The 19485-nt window shown below is 36.7% G+C and overlaps 1 protein-coding gene and 1 long non-coding RNA gene across 2 annotated transcripts; one reads left to right on the top strand and one right to left on the bottom strand.

Annotated features, from left to right (window-relative positions):
- Nucleotides 1-8276: 8276 nt before the first annotated feature.
- Nucleotides 8277-12258, bottom strand: LOC307171915. Its single transcript, XR_013823620.1, has 2 exons — nucleotides 11583-12258; nucleotides 8277-8777 (listed from the first exon to the last, which is right to left on the bottom strand). It is a non-coding gene; the product is annotated as an uncharacterized lncRNA (long non-coding RNA).
- A 3036-nt stretch (nucleotides 12259-15294) lies between these two features.
- LOC307171885 (uncharacterized protein) lies at nucleotides 15295-18539 on the top strand. Its single transcript, XM_079893821.1, has 4 exons — nucleotides 15295-16436; nucleotides 16551-16620; nucleotides 16731-16908; nucleotides 18379-18539. Exons 1-4 carry the CDS (start codon nucleotides 16359-16361, stop codon nucleotides 18536-18538), a joined length of 486 nt encoding a protein of 161 aa, XP_079749947.1. The 5' UTR covers nucleotides 15295-16358; the 3' UTR covers nucleotide 18539.
- The last annotated feature ends 946 nt before the right edge of the window (nucleotides 18540-19485 follow it).

Below are 19485 nucleotides of genomic sequence, written 5' to 3'. Positions count from 1 at the left end.
TTTTTCTATCGACACCAATTGTTCAATGAAGAACCTTTAACATCCATGGAGTCTTTCCATTGCACTAAAGGTTCTTTATAGTGAAAAAGTTTCTTTAGATTTTTTAAATGTTCTTCAAACTAATAAAAATTTGTTATTTTAAGAACTTTTCACTAAAATATTCTTTGTGGAACCAAAAGTGGTTCTTCTATGGCATCACTGCGCAAACACCCTTTTGTAACCTTTATTTTTTAGCGAGTAACTGGAAGCCACAAAACAGCATTTAATGCTATAAATAGACCTAGACATAAAAAGGTTAACAACATGCTAAAAATACAATGCTGAAATTTTAAACAGAGGTTCAAACAACATCACAATATCAATGTTGATTGGAATAGCAAACTCTTTTTGATTTAAATTCAACCTTGATCCATGACGTTAAATAGCCCTAATCATTAAAAATGCAGGTTGTAAACAATAAAGTCTTTCTGAAGATTTAAGTAATTCTTTACATATTTAAACTCTGAAATATGAACCTTGGTTAATATTCTAGTACAACTATGACCTCATTATTTTGACTGTCTCTATTGTCTGTTTCAGTTCCACATTTATACTTTATATTGACATGAATCATGACCCTGAAGTCTTGTTTAGCCCTTAATATAAAGTGATTTTAACGGTGCTCTATAAACAATTTCAAAACAATATTTATGCCCTATATTATTTTACAAATAAAGGTTAAATTATTTATTTATTTATTTATTTTGAAGAGTAGGCCTATCATTTGTAAATGTGCTAAGCGAGGTGATACAGGTGTATGAACCAATACTTACTGTGATGGAGTAAACAAGAGCAGCCGATCCCAGAGGTAAGAAGCAGCACAGCAGGGTAAAGATGGCATAGCACAGGTAATCTGGCTCTGGATTGGTCAGTGGAGTGAAGGACGCATTAACTGGAGGCTGCACAGTGACCACAGTCTGCCCTGGATATGGCCCTTGTATGTACTGGCCAGATGCTGCCGGAGCTCCATAATGCTGCACTGGTTGACCTGAAGTGCTGGGATAACTCTCAGAGGGAGGGAATCCAACGGAGTATTGTGGAGGGTCCTGCTGAACTGGAAGTAAAGACTGCCCTACTTCCATTGGAGACTTTTTGGGATCCATGTTTGTCTTGGATTGTGTTTTTTTTTCTGCAATAATAAAGATCTGTACGTCTGTCTCTGGTGTGTAGTCAGGTGAAGACTGATCTGTTGCGTGCATCTCACATTCCTGTTTTGGTACCACAAAACCAGTCACAAGCGGGTAATGTGTATTGACAAAAATACACATTTTGTGGTCCAGGGTCACAATTGTGTTTAGCCTTTTGAAAACATGTTGTTACATTTGGTTTCAATTTCTGAGTAAAAATTGTTTCTTAATTTTTCCAGTGAATTTCTTTTTTTTCATTGGACTACAACAGTAAAAATAACTAATATAATAAATATAATATATAAAAGATGTGTTGCTGTTGAGGGGGTCTCCAGTGTCACCTCTCTAGAACTGAAAGTCATTTACAGGAAGCCAAAAAAACTGGTATAAAAACCACAGGTATACATTGGCCTTGTTAAGTAGGTTTCTGGACTGTATTGACTGGTTCTGACCTAATTGGGATCATCACGGGGCATCGGTAAGAATCTACAAAAGTCCAATCACTGTTTTTAATCGTGTTCAAGCCATCAACATACTTAGTGTGGTGCATGAACAGATGCATGTGATATTAAGGGTGTGTGAGTGTGGTTTCTATAATAAAAAACAGAAATATAAATAATCAGTTTACAGTAGTGATTGACCGATATTGATTTTTTATAACCGATACCGATACGATTATTTGCATGTTTATGTGCCCGATAACCGATATGCAGAACCGATATTTATTAATTAATGTAATTCATTTTAAACAGTTTTAGAAGGTTTATGTGCCGTTTAATAGGTTTAAAGAGTGAGGAATAATTCACTGGGTAATATTAATTCACTGAATAATATTAGCTGGAATATAACATTGTCAGGAAAGTAACAAACAAAACAGCATACAGTATACATCATTGCATTTTCCAACTAGTATGTTATTAATTATTAATAATGTTTTTGTCTACTCTAGATCATGAAATGCTTTCTGACAAAGTGCTGTTTATCTATGCATTTACACAGAACTATAACTTAGGCTACTCAACCGCGATCGCACGTGGAGATAATAAATAATTAATTTCCACAGAGCGGTATTTATTTAGATGTGTATTAGCGAAATAATGGCTATGTAGTAAATGATAATATAATTTAGGGTGTTTAAACGAGATTATCTTGAGGCAAACTTTAATATTAATAGAAGAGACCTTATCACTCAAGCTCTCGTTTTCATGACCCTGATTGGCCTTTGGAAATCACTCTGAGCCAGGGAAACAATGGAATTACTCTCCTGACGGTAATGAGAGAAAAGAGCCAGTGTGAGAAATTGAGTATGAAACAGGACACATAAATCAATTCCTAGTATATTTTTAGTGAATGTCCTGTCATTATTTAGAGCCTGAATAAAGTTCTAGCGAGTCGTCATGGCTTTTTTGTCTTACCGAAACATGGCTCATGACAGCCATTCCAGATCATGCAGTGCAGCTGGCAGGATTCTCCTTTCACTGCATTAACAGGATGGAGAACTCTGGGAAAACCAAGGGTAGAGGAGTGTATATCGTGGTTAATGAGAAATGGTGCAGCACAGAAAGCACCTGTCGTCTTAAGGAGCTATGCACATCAGATCTGGAATACCTTGACATCAAATGCCAACATTTTTATTTAGCCAGAGAGTTTACATCAGCCATCATTGTGACTGTTTACATTTCACCTCAGGCTTGTATACAGAGCCGTAGCAAGAGCTGTGTGAAGTGTGCGACCGCACAGGGCCTCGCGCTTTAGGAGGCCTCGCAAAATATGACAAAGGTATCATGAATTGACTGTTGACCAGGATTTAAAGGGATTTCAGAGAATAAAATAATAAAAGAACTAGAATTTATTGTAATGCATTTGAACTATTTGCAAATAATACTTTTTATTTTAAAATATGCACACATTCACTCAAATCATATGGCTAATACCGAAAATGGCTCTGTTAATGTTACTTGTCTTGTCACATTCAAACGAATTACATGAATCAGAATCACATAATTTATATATATATGCTTATTAATTTCAAAATAAAAATGGCAACATTTGACAAAAACAGTCGAGTAGATCACTGGATTGCTGTCGGTCGTTTAACATTTCTATCATAAAACAGTTTATCTATTATGTTTAGCTAACCTATACCTTATCTTGAACTCTTGCTCCATTAAAGCCTTGCGCTGGAGTTCACACTGTAAATTCGTCGAAGCAGACCAGCCTAAAAATTTAACAATTTATTTGTTTTTTGTCATCCTAACAACATACAGAGCGAGAGTGCAACAGAGCAACAGAGCAACATCAAGAAAATCAAATAGGCCTATTGATGACATTTGTAAAAAGAATAAAGAATAGCCTACAGTTCAAAAAGATTTACCTGTGTGTAATAATGACAAAATCTTGTATTCTTATTGCTGATCCTGTTTTGATTTACAGAAAATGGAGTAAATGGAGGCTGTGGCTCAGTGGGTAGCACTGTCCCCTCACAGCAAGAAGGTCTCCGGTTTGAGTCCCGGTTTATCCAGGAGGCCTCTCTTTGTGGAGTTTGCATGTTCTTCCTGTGTCTGCGTTGGTGTAACGGTCACCAGCTGGAGTGCCCATGAGAGCCACCAGAGGGCACTCCACACCATACTATTGTCAATCTCACAAACTACATTTCCCAGAACTCACTGCCCGGACTCATCATCATTGACTGCATTCACCTGTATCTTATTACCCTGTTAGTCTCAGCCTATTTATACCTTGTACACTCATTCATTCATTCCCTGTGAAGTCTTGTTTTATTGTCACACTGCAATTCTGAGCATTCTCCCGGTTTTCATGTCTCTTGGTTTTGGGTTTCTTGCCCTGTTTCCTGGATTACTCTTTTGCCTCTGACCCCTGCCTGTTTTGTGTGTTTGTTTGTATGGACTGCCTGCCTGTGTTTGACCTTGCTTGCCTGTTCTTTGGATTACCCCTTAATTAAAAGCTGCATTTGGATTCTCCACCTTCGTGTCTTGGAGCAGTTTGTGACAGTTGGTTTTCTCCAGGTGATCTGGGTTCCTAAATTAATGCGAAATTGTCTGTGCCTGTGGCCCAAAATGCTGGTATAAGCTCCAGCCTCCCACGGCCATAATAAGAATAAAGCGGTTTGGATAATGGATGGAGGATTTCTGAGAAATTTCTCACTTTCTCATTTTCATTTAGTTTAACTTGATGTAGCCTATAGTAAAATTGAATAATAACAGCTACATAGGCCTAGAGATATTTAAAAACAAACTAATAAAATGAGCAAAAAAATAAATAAATTACTGAACTGAAAAATGAATAAATAATAGAAACTACAATAGTATCTCAATGATCCTAGAATAACACAGCGATTAATGCCTTGTCACCCATATGCATATTTAAAGGGGTGGTTGATCATGATTTCACTTTTCTAACTTTAGTAAGTGTGTTGCTGTTTGAGCATAAACAACATCTGCAGAGTTACGATGCTCAAAGTTCAAAGCAAAGGGAGATATTTTCTTTAAAAAAAATTGCTTTTTAAGCACTACAACAAACGGCTGGTAGGGACTATACAACATTCCTCCCGGGTTAGTGGCATTACCAGCTCCAATATTTACATAAACCCCGCCTCAGAACACAATTTATAGATTATCAAGATAGAATATGCTAATCAATGACTAGAAGATAACTACACATAAGATTCATAAATTCATCAGCTAACCATTCAGAAATGTTGTCTACATGTTTTCACTTCTTGAGACTCTCTATCTTTCTGTCTCCGGTTTGACCATAAAAGACTAAAAGTTTTTGAAATTTTCAGTGCATGTCTGTGTGAGGCAGGGGCGGATCTAGAAAAATATTTATGGGGTGGCGAGAGGGGGGCAGGAATTTTTGAGGGGTGGCAACATATGGCAGACGTATATATACTGAATTTAATCACAGTTAAATTGGCCATAACTTTTAATTCGTTGCTGCCAATAGGGATGGGTATCTTTAAGGTTTTAACGGTATTACTACTCTTACCAATACTCCTTATCGATCCAGTACTTTAACAGTATTCTATATCGGTTCTTTTTGTTATATAAAAAAAAGGGGAAAAAACTATTATGAACACATTTAATATTGCTTTATATTTTGAAATGTAAAATAAATATCTATAGCAAAAGAAAAAGCAATGCTTTAACAAAACTAATAATACATTCATGTTATGCAGAAGGGTGCAGGCTTTTGTGTTTTATATTCAGAAGACATAGGACACCAAAAACAAAGTACAAACACATAGTCAAACAAAAAAAGTATACAATTAAACAAATATACAAATTATATACCCAGTGCTTTAATTTCAGTAATGTCGGCATTACTGTTCAGGAGTAATATGGGCTAAAAATACATCTAATAAAGTCAGATTTAAAATAACACTGCATTGTTTATCATAGATTAAAGTTATAAAGGTTGTTGTTTGATTCACATTAATGGAGCAATCGTCAGCATGTTTATTAGACTGCTGCCCCTTTAAGACCAAATGCAGATCTAATCATTATTACGCATCATATTTTCTCCCAACTATTAACGCCCATTTAAGACATAAACTGTATTTAAGTGAATAAACTGTTTAAGTGAATGTCCAAGACAGCCATTTTGACATATTTGATCGTTTAGATGTGCACACGAAGCCCAAAATATACGTTGCTTGTCTCGGTAGTTGAACTTTTCTATTGTAAAACAGTCAAATATATATATAAAAAATTCTACTTACATTTTACCAGGCATTCGTTAACTTATTTAATCATTTTGACATTGATGAGCTAGACCGCTGAACTTTTAGTCTTCCTAACAACAAACAGAGCGTTGCGTAATGTAGTGCATCAGAGCAGCATCAATAATAATATCAAGTGAATCTTTTATTTGCATCTTAAGTTTATTGCCAATAATAATGACAGGTTTGCGAACGTGAACTCGGTGAGCTCGCGCAAAACACATCTTCAGCACAGCGACTCATTTAAACGCCTCTGATTGGCCGATGTGAACAACAGACATGTCTGTGATTGGCTACAATGCTCAACGCTGCAAAAGCACGTCAAAAGTACCTTCAATGCAAAGGGAAAAATATAAATAAAAATGTAATATGCACTGTTCATGATTAGGTAATCGCGGCCGCTGTAATCTTATTCACATTTGTTTTTCTGATTAATTGCTTTGCTCTGTGAGAAAGACAATTAAACAAAATATTCGAGGCTTTACTAAAAACATTCGGGGCTTAAGCCCCCTTAGCCCAGCCCTAGCGCTGCCCCTCAATATTTTATATTTTTTATTAAGCTGTTCTTGTCTTTACAAGATTTTGTCTTTAAAATCAAAATTAGGCTAATCAAAGGGAAGAGTGCTCTTACAAATCACGAGGGAGCGATTTGACCGCTGATTTTGGCTAACGTGATAGACTCGCTGTTTTTGCTGATGCTGAATCGTCTTTAGCATACAATACATTCATTACAAATGTAACTTTAAGTTAAACGTGTGTTTAAACTACACCTGGGCTGGGGAAACTCACTTCACCTTCAGAGGCTCTGTCAGGGGCAGCTCAGTCTAGTCGGGTTGCAGGACCACCGCACCGCAGCAGACTTGCTGTGTGTGTGAGCCAGACTGAGCGAACGCGCTCTGCACGTTTGAATCAGGGACGCAAGTATTTGAGGGGCAGGGGAGAGGGGCGAATAATACATTTAAAATTAAAAATTAAATTGTTCACTTTTGGTAAATGTATTGGACATAGTGGTGGGTTGTTTTTGTAAGTACAGTTTTTGGATCATCAAAGTTAGGGGGGCAGCTGGGGGGGGCAAGGCTCTAGAGTGGGGGGGCACCTGCCCCCCCTTGCCCCCCTGTAGATCCGCCCATGGTGTGAGGTAATCGAAGCTACTAAGGACAAGAGCTCTTGAAGCTCTGTCCCCTGTGCTGGGAGCAGCAGCTCATTTGCATTTAAAGGGACATACACAAAACGAGGTGTTTTTGCTCACCCTCAAAAAGTGACAACTTTAACATGCTATATAAAAATATATGTCGGGTATTTTGAGCTAAAGCTTCACATACACACTCTGGGGACATCAGATATTTATTTTTACATCTTGTGAAAAGGACATTATACCACCCCTTTAAATAATGGTTGTGTGAGTATTTGCAGTTTGTTTCTGTATATTTGCATTGTGAGCATTTGCAGCACACGTGTTGTCAAACGGAAAAAAACTTTTTTTTCTAGCCTTTTTTCTAAAACTTTTTTTTTTTTCACATTTTTATTAATCTTGAAAACGTGTTTTTTTCTCTTTTTCTGGGTGATTTAGAGCTAAATGCGGCGCTAAAAGAGTCACACGAACGTGCACGTCGCGCAGCTGTGCACAGAAGACCAATGGTCAGGATTTTCTTTAAATAATAATACATTCAGTTGTTTGTTTTTTTTGTTTTTTTTTTGTTTTTTTTTTACCAAACCCTGTCGTATTGACTTACCCCCAGAACACGTGGAATATATAACACGTCACATGGGACCATTCTGTGAAACTTTTGCTTATTTTTTTAAAAAGCTTGATGTTGGTCGCTCGCTAGCACGCAGGTGCACACAACAAAAATGATGGTGTGGGTGGTCGTCCTCATTGAGTGCGCGAGACCCCTTATAGCGTGCCGGTGTGCACAACATTTTTTTGTTTGCAAGTAGCTCAATTTTCAAAGATGCACGTGTAAACCCTCCAATTCTACTCTTAGAGCAGGATTTGAACTGGCGTTTCAGGCATGGGTGTTGGGCACGCTAACAAGGACTCTAAAGACTGCATCCTCTAGCATCAGTCGCCGCAGTGCGCCTCCTGTGGCCAGAGGAGAGAGGTTTACTAGCACAGCTCTTACTAGCTGGCCTCCGTTACACGTTACACTTACCCTAAACCTCCCTCCCATCCGGGTTGTAACAAGCAGGATTCAAACCTGTCTTTCCGGCATGGGAGGGCAAACATTAGAAAATGTAAGTATAGAAAACAGACAATTGTCTTTGTGCTTTCAGATACTTTTTAAAGGTTTGATAAAATAAAACATCAGACTCATAATGTTAAATACATTTCTTATTGATTACCAAAGTTTTATGATATAACATAAAGATAAGAAGAAAAAGAAATGTTTTAATTGATGATACATGTACAGTCAAAGCTTTCATTGTTTTAAAAATACAATAACGAACTTTAAAAAAGCATGTCTTTAATTATGTAAATAATAACAAGGCAGATGAGTTGCATTAAATGAATGCATTTGTAGTCTTACAGCTCTCATACCAAATAACTTGAGCAACACTAACTTTTAAAAGCAGACCACCAAATGCCTGTGTATTAAAAAAAAAAAATCATGTTCCCTTACCATCTATAGCTTTCTGGTGTCCAACCATGATACTTCTTACACTTATGGTCTATAATATGGTCTATATTTATTGTTATTGTCATAGTCAAATCTAATGTTTGTAACTGCGATGACAGCAAGAATGATATAGATGACAGTGATCAACCAGAAGAGGAGGCCAACAGCAACACTGACATGGTTAAGGATGCGAGACATTCTGGAGTTTTTGCTTGCTATTGGTTGGTGTCCAAACATGTTAGCATCCCGAGTCTGTGAAAGTAAATTACAATAATATTACAAATATTGGTATAAAACCTTTCTTAAGACATGTATAAAATCAAATAAAAGGTCTTCATAGGTCAGAATATAAACACAATAAGAAAACACAAAATGCTACTCTAAACTAAGAAGAAAATGAGAAATAACATATATTATTATATACTTGATTTATAGTAGCTGTAAAAAATAAAAAATCACAAAACATATCACAGAGTTTTTAAACATCAGTGCTTGGAGTGCATTAGGCTATATTTGCAGTTTTGCAATATTTACACATATAGGCTACACAATATACACAATATTTGCAGAAAGTGTCCTGCACTCGACAACTCTCGCCGATCGGTTACATCCAGCCGCAGCCGATTTCGAACACACCTTAAATTTTAATAAAACTGACTAGTTTTTCTTTTTTTTTAACTAGCACTTTTTTATACTATTTCAAAGCACGTGGCCTATACTATTTAATTCTGTATTATGAATTTTTAAACATGGAAGCAATATTTTCTGTATAGGCTAGAGGCTTCCTTTTCATAAACCGCAGCTAAGCATGGCGCTTCTCGTCTGTGTGACTGACTTAACCCTTAAAGAGTTTCTGTATCTTGGGGGAGAAGGGAAGGGCCATGGGGGAGGGGCATTATGTGGTTGCAGTTGATGAGAAACGCTGATGGGGTGATGGGTCATGTAATCAGGTCATGTGACTTTATGCCAACATTCCAAACATTTGTATCAAAATCCAAAATGGCAGCATACGTGGACAAAGACACTGGCCATGAGTTGAGGGTTTTTATATTTTTCACGATTATGATATTTTAGAGTGATTTTGTTTTAGAAAATAGTTTTTTAAGGATAGTTTTACATGTTCTTGTGGATATTTTTAAAATAATCTTCTCACAACTTTGATTATCAGGCATTGAATGCCTGTATCCTGGGGGATACATTTCCCATATAAGGGTATTTAACAGGGCTGATCACTCACAGATAGTCTTATGTTTTGAGGCCTGTTCTCTACAGATAATGTCATCCTGTCAGTGAAAGGCCGATGCAGGATGTGCCAGGATGGGCAAACATCCATCATGTGTCAGAAGTGCAAAGTGAGGCTTTGCCTGGTCACTGGACAAAATGCTCGCAACTGTTTTCTCAGCTTCCATTGCCCATAGAATATATCTGGTGTGGGGCACCATGCACAGGGAAGATGGTAGAATTAAAAAAACAAAACAGGAAAAAGGTGTTTTAAAAATCGGCACATGAACTGTTTAAAAAGTTATGAAATGTTAAATGTATATCCTACATACACATCTTGGGAGAAAAAGTTCAGTTTTTTCCAATTTTTCTAATGTTGTATGGATAACATGAAAAAATTTAGCTAATTAATTGTTCATTAAATGTTTTAAAAGTTGTCATATGAACTATAATAAAAAAGAATACATTGCAAAATGTTACCCTAAATGGGCAATGTATCTCGGGAGATACAGAGTGTAACTTAGAAAATAAAGGTCATATTTTGGAAAAAATGCATGAACTGTGTCATTTTAGTCTAGATACATACAAAAATAGCAATGAATCATTTTTCCATCAAATTTATTTATGCTTGCCCCTTTAAGGGTTAAAACTGTTTGTGCTACAAACTAGTGTGCTTATTACGTTAATAAATTAAAATAATATGGAAAGAAATACCTGTTTACAACGTCAATCACCATAATAAACTGTTTTTGCACAGCTAAAATAACCTAACTGGAGAAGATAATTAACACCGAAAGCCTTGAACATTCAAAATTAAAATGGTTCTTAAGTTAAGAATAAGGAGAATACAGGCCTAAGTATTGGAGTAAACAAGCGATAGCAGTGTAATAAAACTTTAAACTTCCGTAAAGCATAGTTTATTATTTTGTTATGTTTTTTACTCAAAAGAGAGAAAGGATCTACCGGTACTGTAAATTGACAGCAATTCACAAAGTTGTTTTTGAACGATGAACTCCTAAAAATAAGAGTTTTTTATCAACACCAATGGTTCAGTGAAGAACCTTTAACATTCATGGAGGCTTTCCATTGCACTAAAGGTTCTTTTGAAAAAAGTTTCTTTAGATTTTTTAAATGTTCTTCAAACTAATAAAAATTTGTTATTTTAAGAACTTTTCACTAAAATGTTCTTTGTGGAACCAAAAGTGGTTCTTCTATGGCATCACTGTGCAAACACCCTTTTGTAACCTTTATTTTTTTAGCGAGCCACACCCTTTCTTTAAAAACGAAAGTTACTGGAAGCCACAAAATAGACCTAGACATAAAAAGGTTAACATGTTAAAAATACACTGCTGAAATTTTAAACAGAGGTTCAAACAACGTCACAATATCAATGTTGATTCGAATAGCAAACTCTTTTTGATTTAAATTCAACCTTGATCCATGACGTTAAATAGGCCTAATCATTAAAAATGCAGGCTGTAAACAATAAAGACTTTCTGAAGATTTAAGAAATTCTTTACATATTTAAACTCTGAAATGCGAACCTTGGTTAATATTCTAGTACAACTATGACCTCATTATTTTGACTGTCTCGTCTGTTTCAGTTCCACATTGATTCCTTCATACTGACATGAATCATGACCCTGTGAAGTCTTGTTTAGCCCTTAATATAAAGTGATTTTAACGGTGCTCTATAAACAATTTCAAAACAATATTTATGCCCTATATTATTTTACAAATAAAGGTTAAATTATGTATTTATTTATTTTGAAGAGTAGGCCAATCATCTGTAAATGTGCTAAGCGAGGTGAGACAGGTGTATGAACCAATACTTACTGTGATGGAGTAAACAAGAGCAGCCGATCCCAGAGGTAAGCAGCAGCACAGCAGGGTAAAGATGGAATAGCACAGGTAATCTGGCTCTGGATTGGTCAGTGGAGTGAAGGACACAGTAGCTGGAGGCTGCACAGTGACCACAGTCTGCCCTGGATATGGCCCTTGTATGTACTGGCCAGATGCTGCCGGAGCTCCATAATGCTGCACTGGTTGACCTGAAGTGCTGTTATAACTCTCAGAGGGAGGGAATCCAATGGAGTATTCTGGAGGGTCCTGCTGAACTGGAAGTAAAGGCTGCCCTACTTCCATTGGAGACTTTTTGGGATCCATGTTTCTCTTTGATATTTTTCCTGCAGCCCTGAAGGAATAAGAAGGATCTGTACGTCTGTCCCTGGTGTGTAGTAGGGTGAAGATTGATCTGTTATGTGTGTCAAGCTCCTCTTCTGGTTACTGGTAGCTGGGTTGTGTTGTACTGTAAGGGGAGGAGTGACAAGAATTTTGGCACAGATTTACTGTTTACTGGAACTTTTCTAGTTTGACTGCAAACATCACTTGGTGGAATCAACATGTAGCTTCATGAGTTCAGGAAAATGAAATACCAGGAGACATATGGAGATGATTTAATGATTCCTGAGCATGTTTTTATAAATTCTTTTTTAAATCTTTCCTTATCTTGTTTCTGGTTCCTAATGGTTCCTGTTCATCAAATCCCGATTTGGGTATTTGACTAAAATTTTTACTTATGTTGAAGTTGGTTGATCACTGGGAACTAACAATCTTTGTGGTATTTTTGGTTGTTTGCTTGTCTGACGAAATTCACTTCTCATAAATTCTCAAGTAGGTGTAGGTGTTAAACTGTCTGAGACACCACACAAGAGAGACGCTGCAATCCGCTGTAACTTTAACCCCTGGTGTCGCTGTCAAACAGTGTCACTTTAGAAAATGAGTGATTTACACACTTTTTAATGTCATATTTTTCAATTGTTTTATTTTTGCACTGTGGATTCTTTTCTCATCCAATTCTTTTGAATAAGCACTGCCTTGCCTCCTCAGATGAAAGGCCCCTGATAGATAGATCAGCCTGGTCTCAGTAATGTAGGTATTAATACGTAACATTTACAGGTACAAAACATACATTTTTGTATGTTTGGATAGATGGTGAAACGTACAATATGGACGTATTGACAAAAGTTTAACATAAACATTAGGTATTTACAGCAAAAAAATAAATCAAAAAAATAAATCAAAATAAATACATTTTAGATCCCTTAACCCTACCCCCAATCATAATCATTAAAAATAATATGAAATGTAATGGACAGAAATGTGTAAGTAAAATTAACATTTTATTAACATTATAAAATTAAAAATATTTTGAGCCGCTAATCCAACTCTTACCTCTAATACCCATAACAGTTTCTTAAAAAATATGCACAGTAATAAAGAAAAACATAACAGACAAGTGTATAAAAAACTGTTTTTCATGATAAAATTTAATTGGCCAATCAAAGCTTACATTGTTTTAAACATACCATAATCGGCGTATGTTTTAATGGTTCATTGAGCAAATAACATTTCAAATGCAGAAAACCAAATCTATTTGTAATCTGCATCCAAACATGACAGCTCTAATAGTTGTTATTCTTAAACAAAATAACCTGGTAGACAATCACAAATACAGTGACAACAAGCCCAATAGCAAGGGCGACATGATTCAGGGTGCGTGCCATTTTGGAGTTCTTCTCTGCTAATGCTTGTTGTCCTGAGATGTTGGCATCTCGAGCCTGTGAAAACAATAGTAAAACATAATATTAACCTCTGTTCTCATTCTGAATTTCTTTGAGCCAATGGCACAAAATTCTCAAATGAGGTAGCAAACTCCACTTTGTGGATGGGTTTTCTTATAGTTCAACATACTGTATAAAGTTTCATCTAAAAAAAAAAAAAAACACTATCTACTTTACCAAGCAAACAAAATTATGTTTATTTATTAAAACCAAGTCATAACAACATGATGTCATCAAATGTATACATTTTAAACATTTCATTTTAGTAGGCCACGGCTGCCCCTTTTCCTGACTTTTTTGGCCTAAAATGACAATTTTATGTAGGAAATAACGCACAGAATGCAGATGCAGTTTTTCCCCCTATTTTACAGTATTGATTACAGTTATTTAATAGTGTGTGTATCAAGGTTATTATAGTTTTGCATTTTTAAATTAGTTTTTATTTTAATATCATTTTCAAATTTCCTATAAATTTCAGTTTAGTTTTAGTTAGTTTCATTAATGGTTTTGTTAGTTTAAGTTTAGTTTTTATTTTGTGAACACATTTCCATTTAGTTTTTATATATTTAGTTTTAGTAATTATAGTTTAGCAGAGTTAACAGAACACTTCCAGTTAAAGACATTTAATTTCAGCAAAGTTTAATGTTTGCAGTTTACATTTAACTCTTGTGAAAACCTCTTAATAATAAAAATAAAATAATTGTTTGAGGATGAACAAAGAACCAAACAAATGCAACTAAAAAGTAAAAATTATATAATAATATTAAAAATGAAATCTTGTTAAACGTGGTGTATAAGAAAAAGAAAAAGATATGCGTATGATTAGTATGATTATTCTTTAAGTTTATTTCTATGATTAATCCTTTCAAACATTATTCTTGTATTGATCCATTTATGCGTTTTGTTTAAAATCATATACTCATAGTTATTCACATTTTCAAATGTTCTCTTCAGACCAGACATTTAGTATACTTCTACTCTGACAAATATACGTCTACTTCTGGGCTATAGACATGCTATTTGTTTTTTCCATTTTCTGCTCAGTGTGGTATCTTGTCTAATATGTGTGGTATAGGCCTATCTTGTTTAGGCTAGTTTCACATGAGATGGTTATCTTCCCTGGAATTAAGTACAGCTGCATTTGCATGAGGTGGAAATACTTATTTGGGCCTTTCTGCTTCGGCTGGTTCAGAAAGCGGTTTTGCTTTTAAAAACGGAAAAAAGACGCGAGCACAGTGGGGAAAAAGCGCAAGGTCTCAAGATTCAAGATTCAATAACTTTATTTGCTATTTGTGCTTGCACACATAGGAACTCTTGTGCAGTTGTTGCTCAGAGAGTCAAGTCAAGTTTAAAGACACACAAGGAAGACATAAATCTATCTATAAAACATAGCCTACATTGTAAATGGCAAAACCCGTTACAAGTGTAAATTTGCATTATGAATTGCACAAGTATATTGCATATTGCACAGGCCCCAGAGACAACATAATATAATATGATATATTATAGTGCAAAGTTGCGTTATAAATAAATAAATAAAATGCACAGGTATATTGCACAGGCCCTGGAGACATTAGTTCATTTAGTTTTGGCCAAGAGTCTCACTGTGGCTGGGAAAAAAGCTCTTATAAAAGCGTGTTCTATTTGTGATAATGCTGTCCGCTCATCTGTACCTGAGATTGTATGTACAGTTTTTGTGTGTGAGCAGGGAGTGAGCTGGATGTAGTGTGTCTCTGATAATTCTCTCTGCTCTTTTCTGACAGCGCTGTCTAGCAGAAGATGATTTAAAACAAATGATTTCATTGATTGATAGCAGAAAACTTCTACATGCATTTAACAACAGAGGTAAAACAGTTTGCATATATATGTTGTAAATAACTTGATTTTCAGAGTTTAAATGTTACTTAACATTTTGCAGTTTGTGTTCTTTTATTATGGTAACTTTATTTGTCTCATTTAAAATTTGTACTCTGTCTTTAGTAGACTCTGTCTGTGCTCTCCCCTTTTTTTGGTCCTTTTTATGTTTTTATTTTTAGGTGGTGGTGGTACACAGCTCAGTGAGCAGAGTGACAATGCAGCAAGCGACACAATTACACTGACATTAACTCCAGTAACTGAATTGGAAGTCTCCTCAGTAATGACTTCACCACAGTGCAGTGTTCCTTTGCAAAATAAAACCTGGACTTCGACATTTAAAATTCCATGGGAGAAGACTAGGCCCACTCTACAAAGATGTCTCTCTCAGAACACAATCCCAGAAGACACAGACAGACGGCACATGGTTAGGATCACTGTAGATGCCATGAGAGAAAAATGCTTAAACCCAACTTGGAGTCAGTGTACAGTAATTGCTAAAAGTGTAGTTGACAAATACCCTGATAGCTTTGAAGACAGGACAGATGAAGGTGACAGAATGGGCAATGGATACTTCACGTTGTCCTCACAACTGAAAAATAGAGTGGATAACCTTAACAGAAACAATACCCCTGCCCGTCTCAGAAAGCCAAAAAGACCTGCTGATACTAATGATGTTCACCCAGCACAGCCAGAAAAAGTAGCAAAAACTGACAGTTATGGATGCATAAACTGGCAGCCATCTCAATTACCAGAAGGAGAGACAATAGACTCTCTACATCATAAAAAAGAAGAACTTAAAGACATTTTCTCTCAGGAAGGACCAAGTGGAGCAGACCGTGTAAGGGTGAATGATTTGATGGTCTTAACTTATGCAAGTCAGCGCAGTGCAATAAACGCCACACCTTCACTTAGTGTACATGAATTGAAAAGAGAATGGCCTTTCCTGTTTGTGAAGAAGTTTTTAATGCAGCACTTCACTTCACTTACTGGGATCGAGCTTGACGAAAGGCTGAGAGAATGCATTGCTGGAAAAAGAAGGAGGGTGCTCCAGTTCTTCAAAACTCAGCTTCTTCGCTGGACAAAAGAAGTGAAGACTGTTCTTGCCGACATTGAACGTCTCCAATGTTAAAACATGGACTCAACAATCGCTGTCATATTGCTGATGATGACCTTCTTTAGAGAGAATGATGCCATTTTCCTTCTTGCTGATGTAATTATTATACTGGATTAATACAATGGCCAATGAATATACTTTTTTAGATGTGTAAAGATTTATTGCTGTCTCCCTCATAAGCACTCCTTCTGTCTGACCTTTTGAATGCAGGTCACTAGCACCCATGAAGATGCTGAAGCTCAGTTGTCTCTTCCCACTACACCAAGGATAATCATGCTGGGTGAGGTTGTCATTCAGACTTATACCAGATAATTTAATGCGACCGTTTATGATTCGGCTCTAAGAGAAAATTCGTCCCTATAAGGTCAAGTTTTCAAATTTGTTTTTTAGGAGATTCCATCCTGACATCGGAAAAATGGATGCTCTGCGTTGAAGGAAAGGTGGTCATCCAGTCAGTTAACCCTCAGGATGACTTCACATCTGCCCTGGCTGTCTTCTTCGCTTCTTTCTATATTTTCAACCTGGAGTACCAAGCTGAGGCTGCATCAACCTTGGAATTCATTCAGAGGTAACTATTGGCGAATCATCTGTTTGGCATCAGCAGATCATGTTGAGTACTGGAAAAGTGAACACTTTATCCAGTGTGACCAACTTATGACTGATTTTCATGCAAGATTTTGCAAATAATGCTATAACTACAGTGAAAGTACTATGGTCATTCAAACCCATGCTAACGTTAGAAGTTTATTTTTATGTTCCAAAGCTGGGATGTAGCAAACACTGTTTGTGTTAAATGTCACAGGTCGGGGTGGAGCGCCAGCGGGCCGCCCACCCCTTCGCTTGCGTGCCGCCCCTGAGGAGCCGGCCGTGGACACAAAGGAAATGGCGGACACAGCATTCAAAATAAATATACTCTTTATTAAATAATAAAAACAATGTTAAAAGTCTCTTCAGTTCAGGTTATCTCTTCATGTATCTCTTCGCGTTTCTCAGCACCTTCGGACAGAGAGAGGAATGGACATAATCCACAGCTTCCGCATTCTCTTCAGCGTTCTCTTCGCGTTTCTCGGCACAGCATTAGCAGGCTCTTCACTGGACTCAGACAGAGGGAGGAATAGACACGTGTAACTCACAGCATTAGCAGGCTCTTCCAGCATTAGCAGGCTCTTCAAGCATTAGCCGGCTCTTCACTGGACTCAGACAGAGAGAGGAATAGACACGTGTAACTCACAGCATTAGCAGGCTCTTCACTGGACTCAGACAGAGGGAGGAATAGACACGTGTAACTCACAGCATTAGCAGGCTCTTCAAGCATTAGCAGGCTCTTCACTGGACTCAGACAGAGGGAGGAATGGACAGCTGTGATTGCGAGTGAACAGCAGAAACAATTCCCACACTCACATTTCCACCACACACTGTAAGGTTTCACTCGTGCTCATTTCCACAATAAAACTGCAACTCAACAGACCCACAGTGCACCAAGGCCTCCGCCCGCAATCCAGCCGGAGTTCTCTCATCTGTCTCTCATCTGTCTCTCATCTGTCTCTCATCTGTCTCTCATCTGTCTCTCATCTGTCTCTCATCTGTCTCTCATCTGTCTCTCATCTGTCTCTCATCTGTCTCTCATCTGTCTCTCATCTGTCTCTCATCTGTCTCTCATCTGTCTCTCATCTGTCTCTCATCCGCGGCCACGGCCGCTCACGTACTGCGCGCCTCACCTCTCCTCCTGCCCTCCTCTCTTGGGGGAGAACCACCCAACTGTCTCTTCACTTTCCTTTTTATGTGCTTCATTTGCCTACACAGCCTCATCACAGATCCCAGCGTAATCCCCCGCACCTGATGTTAATCTGTCATTAACCGCTGTTGCTATGGTGACAGATGCAGCTGATACCGGCCCGGTGTTACAGTGGCACAGTCCCGGGTGGAACACAACTTCAGCGGGACTTAGTTCCGCTTCAACTTTGTCACCTCGTGACATAAACTTGGCTTTTTTTAGCAAATTGCTTATTCAGTATATTTAAAAATATTCTATTTACAGATTTTTGGTGAGGATAAATCCAGAGAACACAAAATGCAGAGCCAAATTTCAGCAGAGCCATAACAGCGGCAGGATGGTGCAACGTAAAAGCAGGGCCCTGAATCCACATGTTGCCAACTTCATCAAGGAATTCACCAATTATGACTGGCAGAATTATTAGAGTTAGGTAAGACTTTTAAGTACTTATTCAGTAATTAAGGTATCAACAAACAAAAGTCTAATTTCAATATTTCATTTGCTTTTAATGGGAAATACCAGCATTACATTTAATCAGGAGCATTTTTACCTTAATTGTATCAATCAGGGTCATTCAGAAAGTAGATTCATTGTGAAAGTAATCTCTCTGTGTATGTCTATGCAGTGTTGAATATGTTTTTCATTTCTTTCATTGTGTACAGTTGTTCGAGATTTCAGCGTGCTGAGGATGAGTTTTGCTCCTACATTAAAAACAGAGGTAAGTCATTTTCAGTTATTGAATAATGCACTAAAATTCATAAAATTAGAGTGTTTTTTGGATCGAGGAGATCAGGGTCATTCAGAAAGAAGATTCATTGTGAAAGTAAACAATAACCCTGATGAGAGACATAAAATATGAGGAGGATCAGCAGGATTATTTCATCACAATTTGAGCATATTTTTTGGACCTAGTGACAGTGAATCTGTCAGTGGTCCGTCTAGATTCAAAATAGGGTTATAAACTCAACCTTCCACTGTTTTAGAAGAAAAAGCACTTTTAATAAATTGAGAAACACCTTTTAAATGAATAAAACACTTTAAATAAAAAGCGTTGAAAAACCTTATGAATAAAACGCAAATTTACTGAACTAAACATTTTTTTCTTTTATACAGAATGTATATTTTACAAAATAATTTTGTACACTAAAATTGCTAGAAAAAAAATCTTAAGCCAAGTGTCTAAGCGAGTTGTGTTCTAAATTTAAAGTTGATATCACAAAATCTAAGTCCACAAAAAGGATTTAAATCACCTTTTCCAGGGTGAGGCAATAATCGATTTCATAATTGTTTTCACTGGATGAATTTGGAGTGTTTAAAGTGTTAGTTCACCCAAAAATTAAAATTCTATTAATTACTCACCCTCATGTCGTT

This window comes from Squalius cephalus, assembly GCF_949319135.1.
Source record: "Squalius cephalus genome assembly, chromosome: 15".
In the NCBI taxonomy this organism is placed as follows: Eukaryota; Metazoa; Chordata; class Actinopteri; order Cypriniformes; family Leuciscidae; genus Squalius; species Squalius cephalus.
Note: the sequence above shows the minus strand (reverse complement) of the source record. Positions and strands in the feature narration are given on the sequence as shown.

What these genes read in the sequence shown, in the direction of transcription:
- LOC307171885 (XM_079893821.1), top strand. Translation starts at nt 16,359, where the DNA reads ATGGACTCAACAATCGCTGTCATATTGCTGATGATGACCTTCTTTAGA. An exon ending in CCATTTTCCTTCTTGCTGAT is followed by an intron (nt 16,437 to 16,550) that starts GTAATTATTATA and finishes TTTTGAATGCAG; the next exon opens with GTCACTAGCACCCATGAAGA. An exon ending in ACCAAGGATAATCATGCTGG is followed by an intron (nt 16,621 to 16,730) that starts GTGAGGTTGTCA and finishes TTTGTTTTTTAG; the next exon opens with GAGATTCCATCCTGACATCG.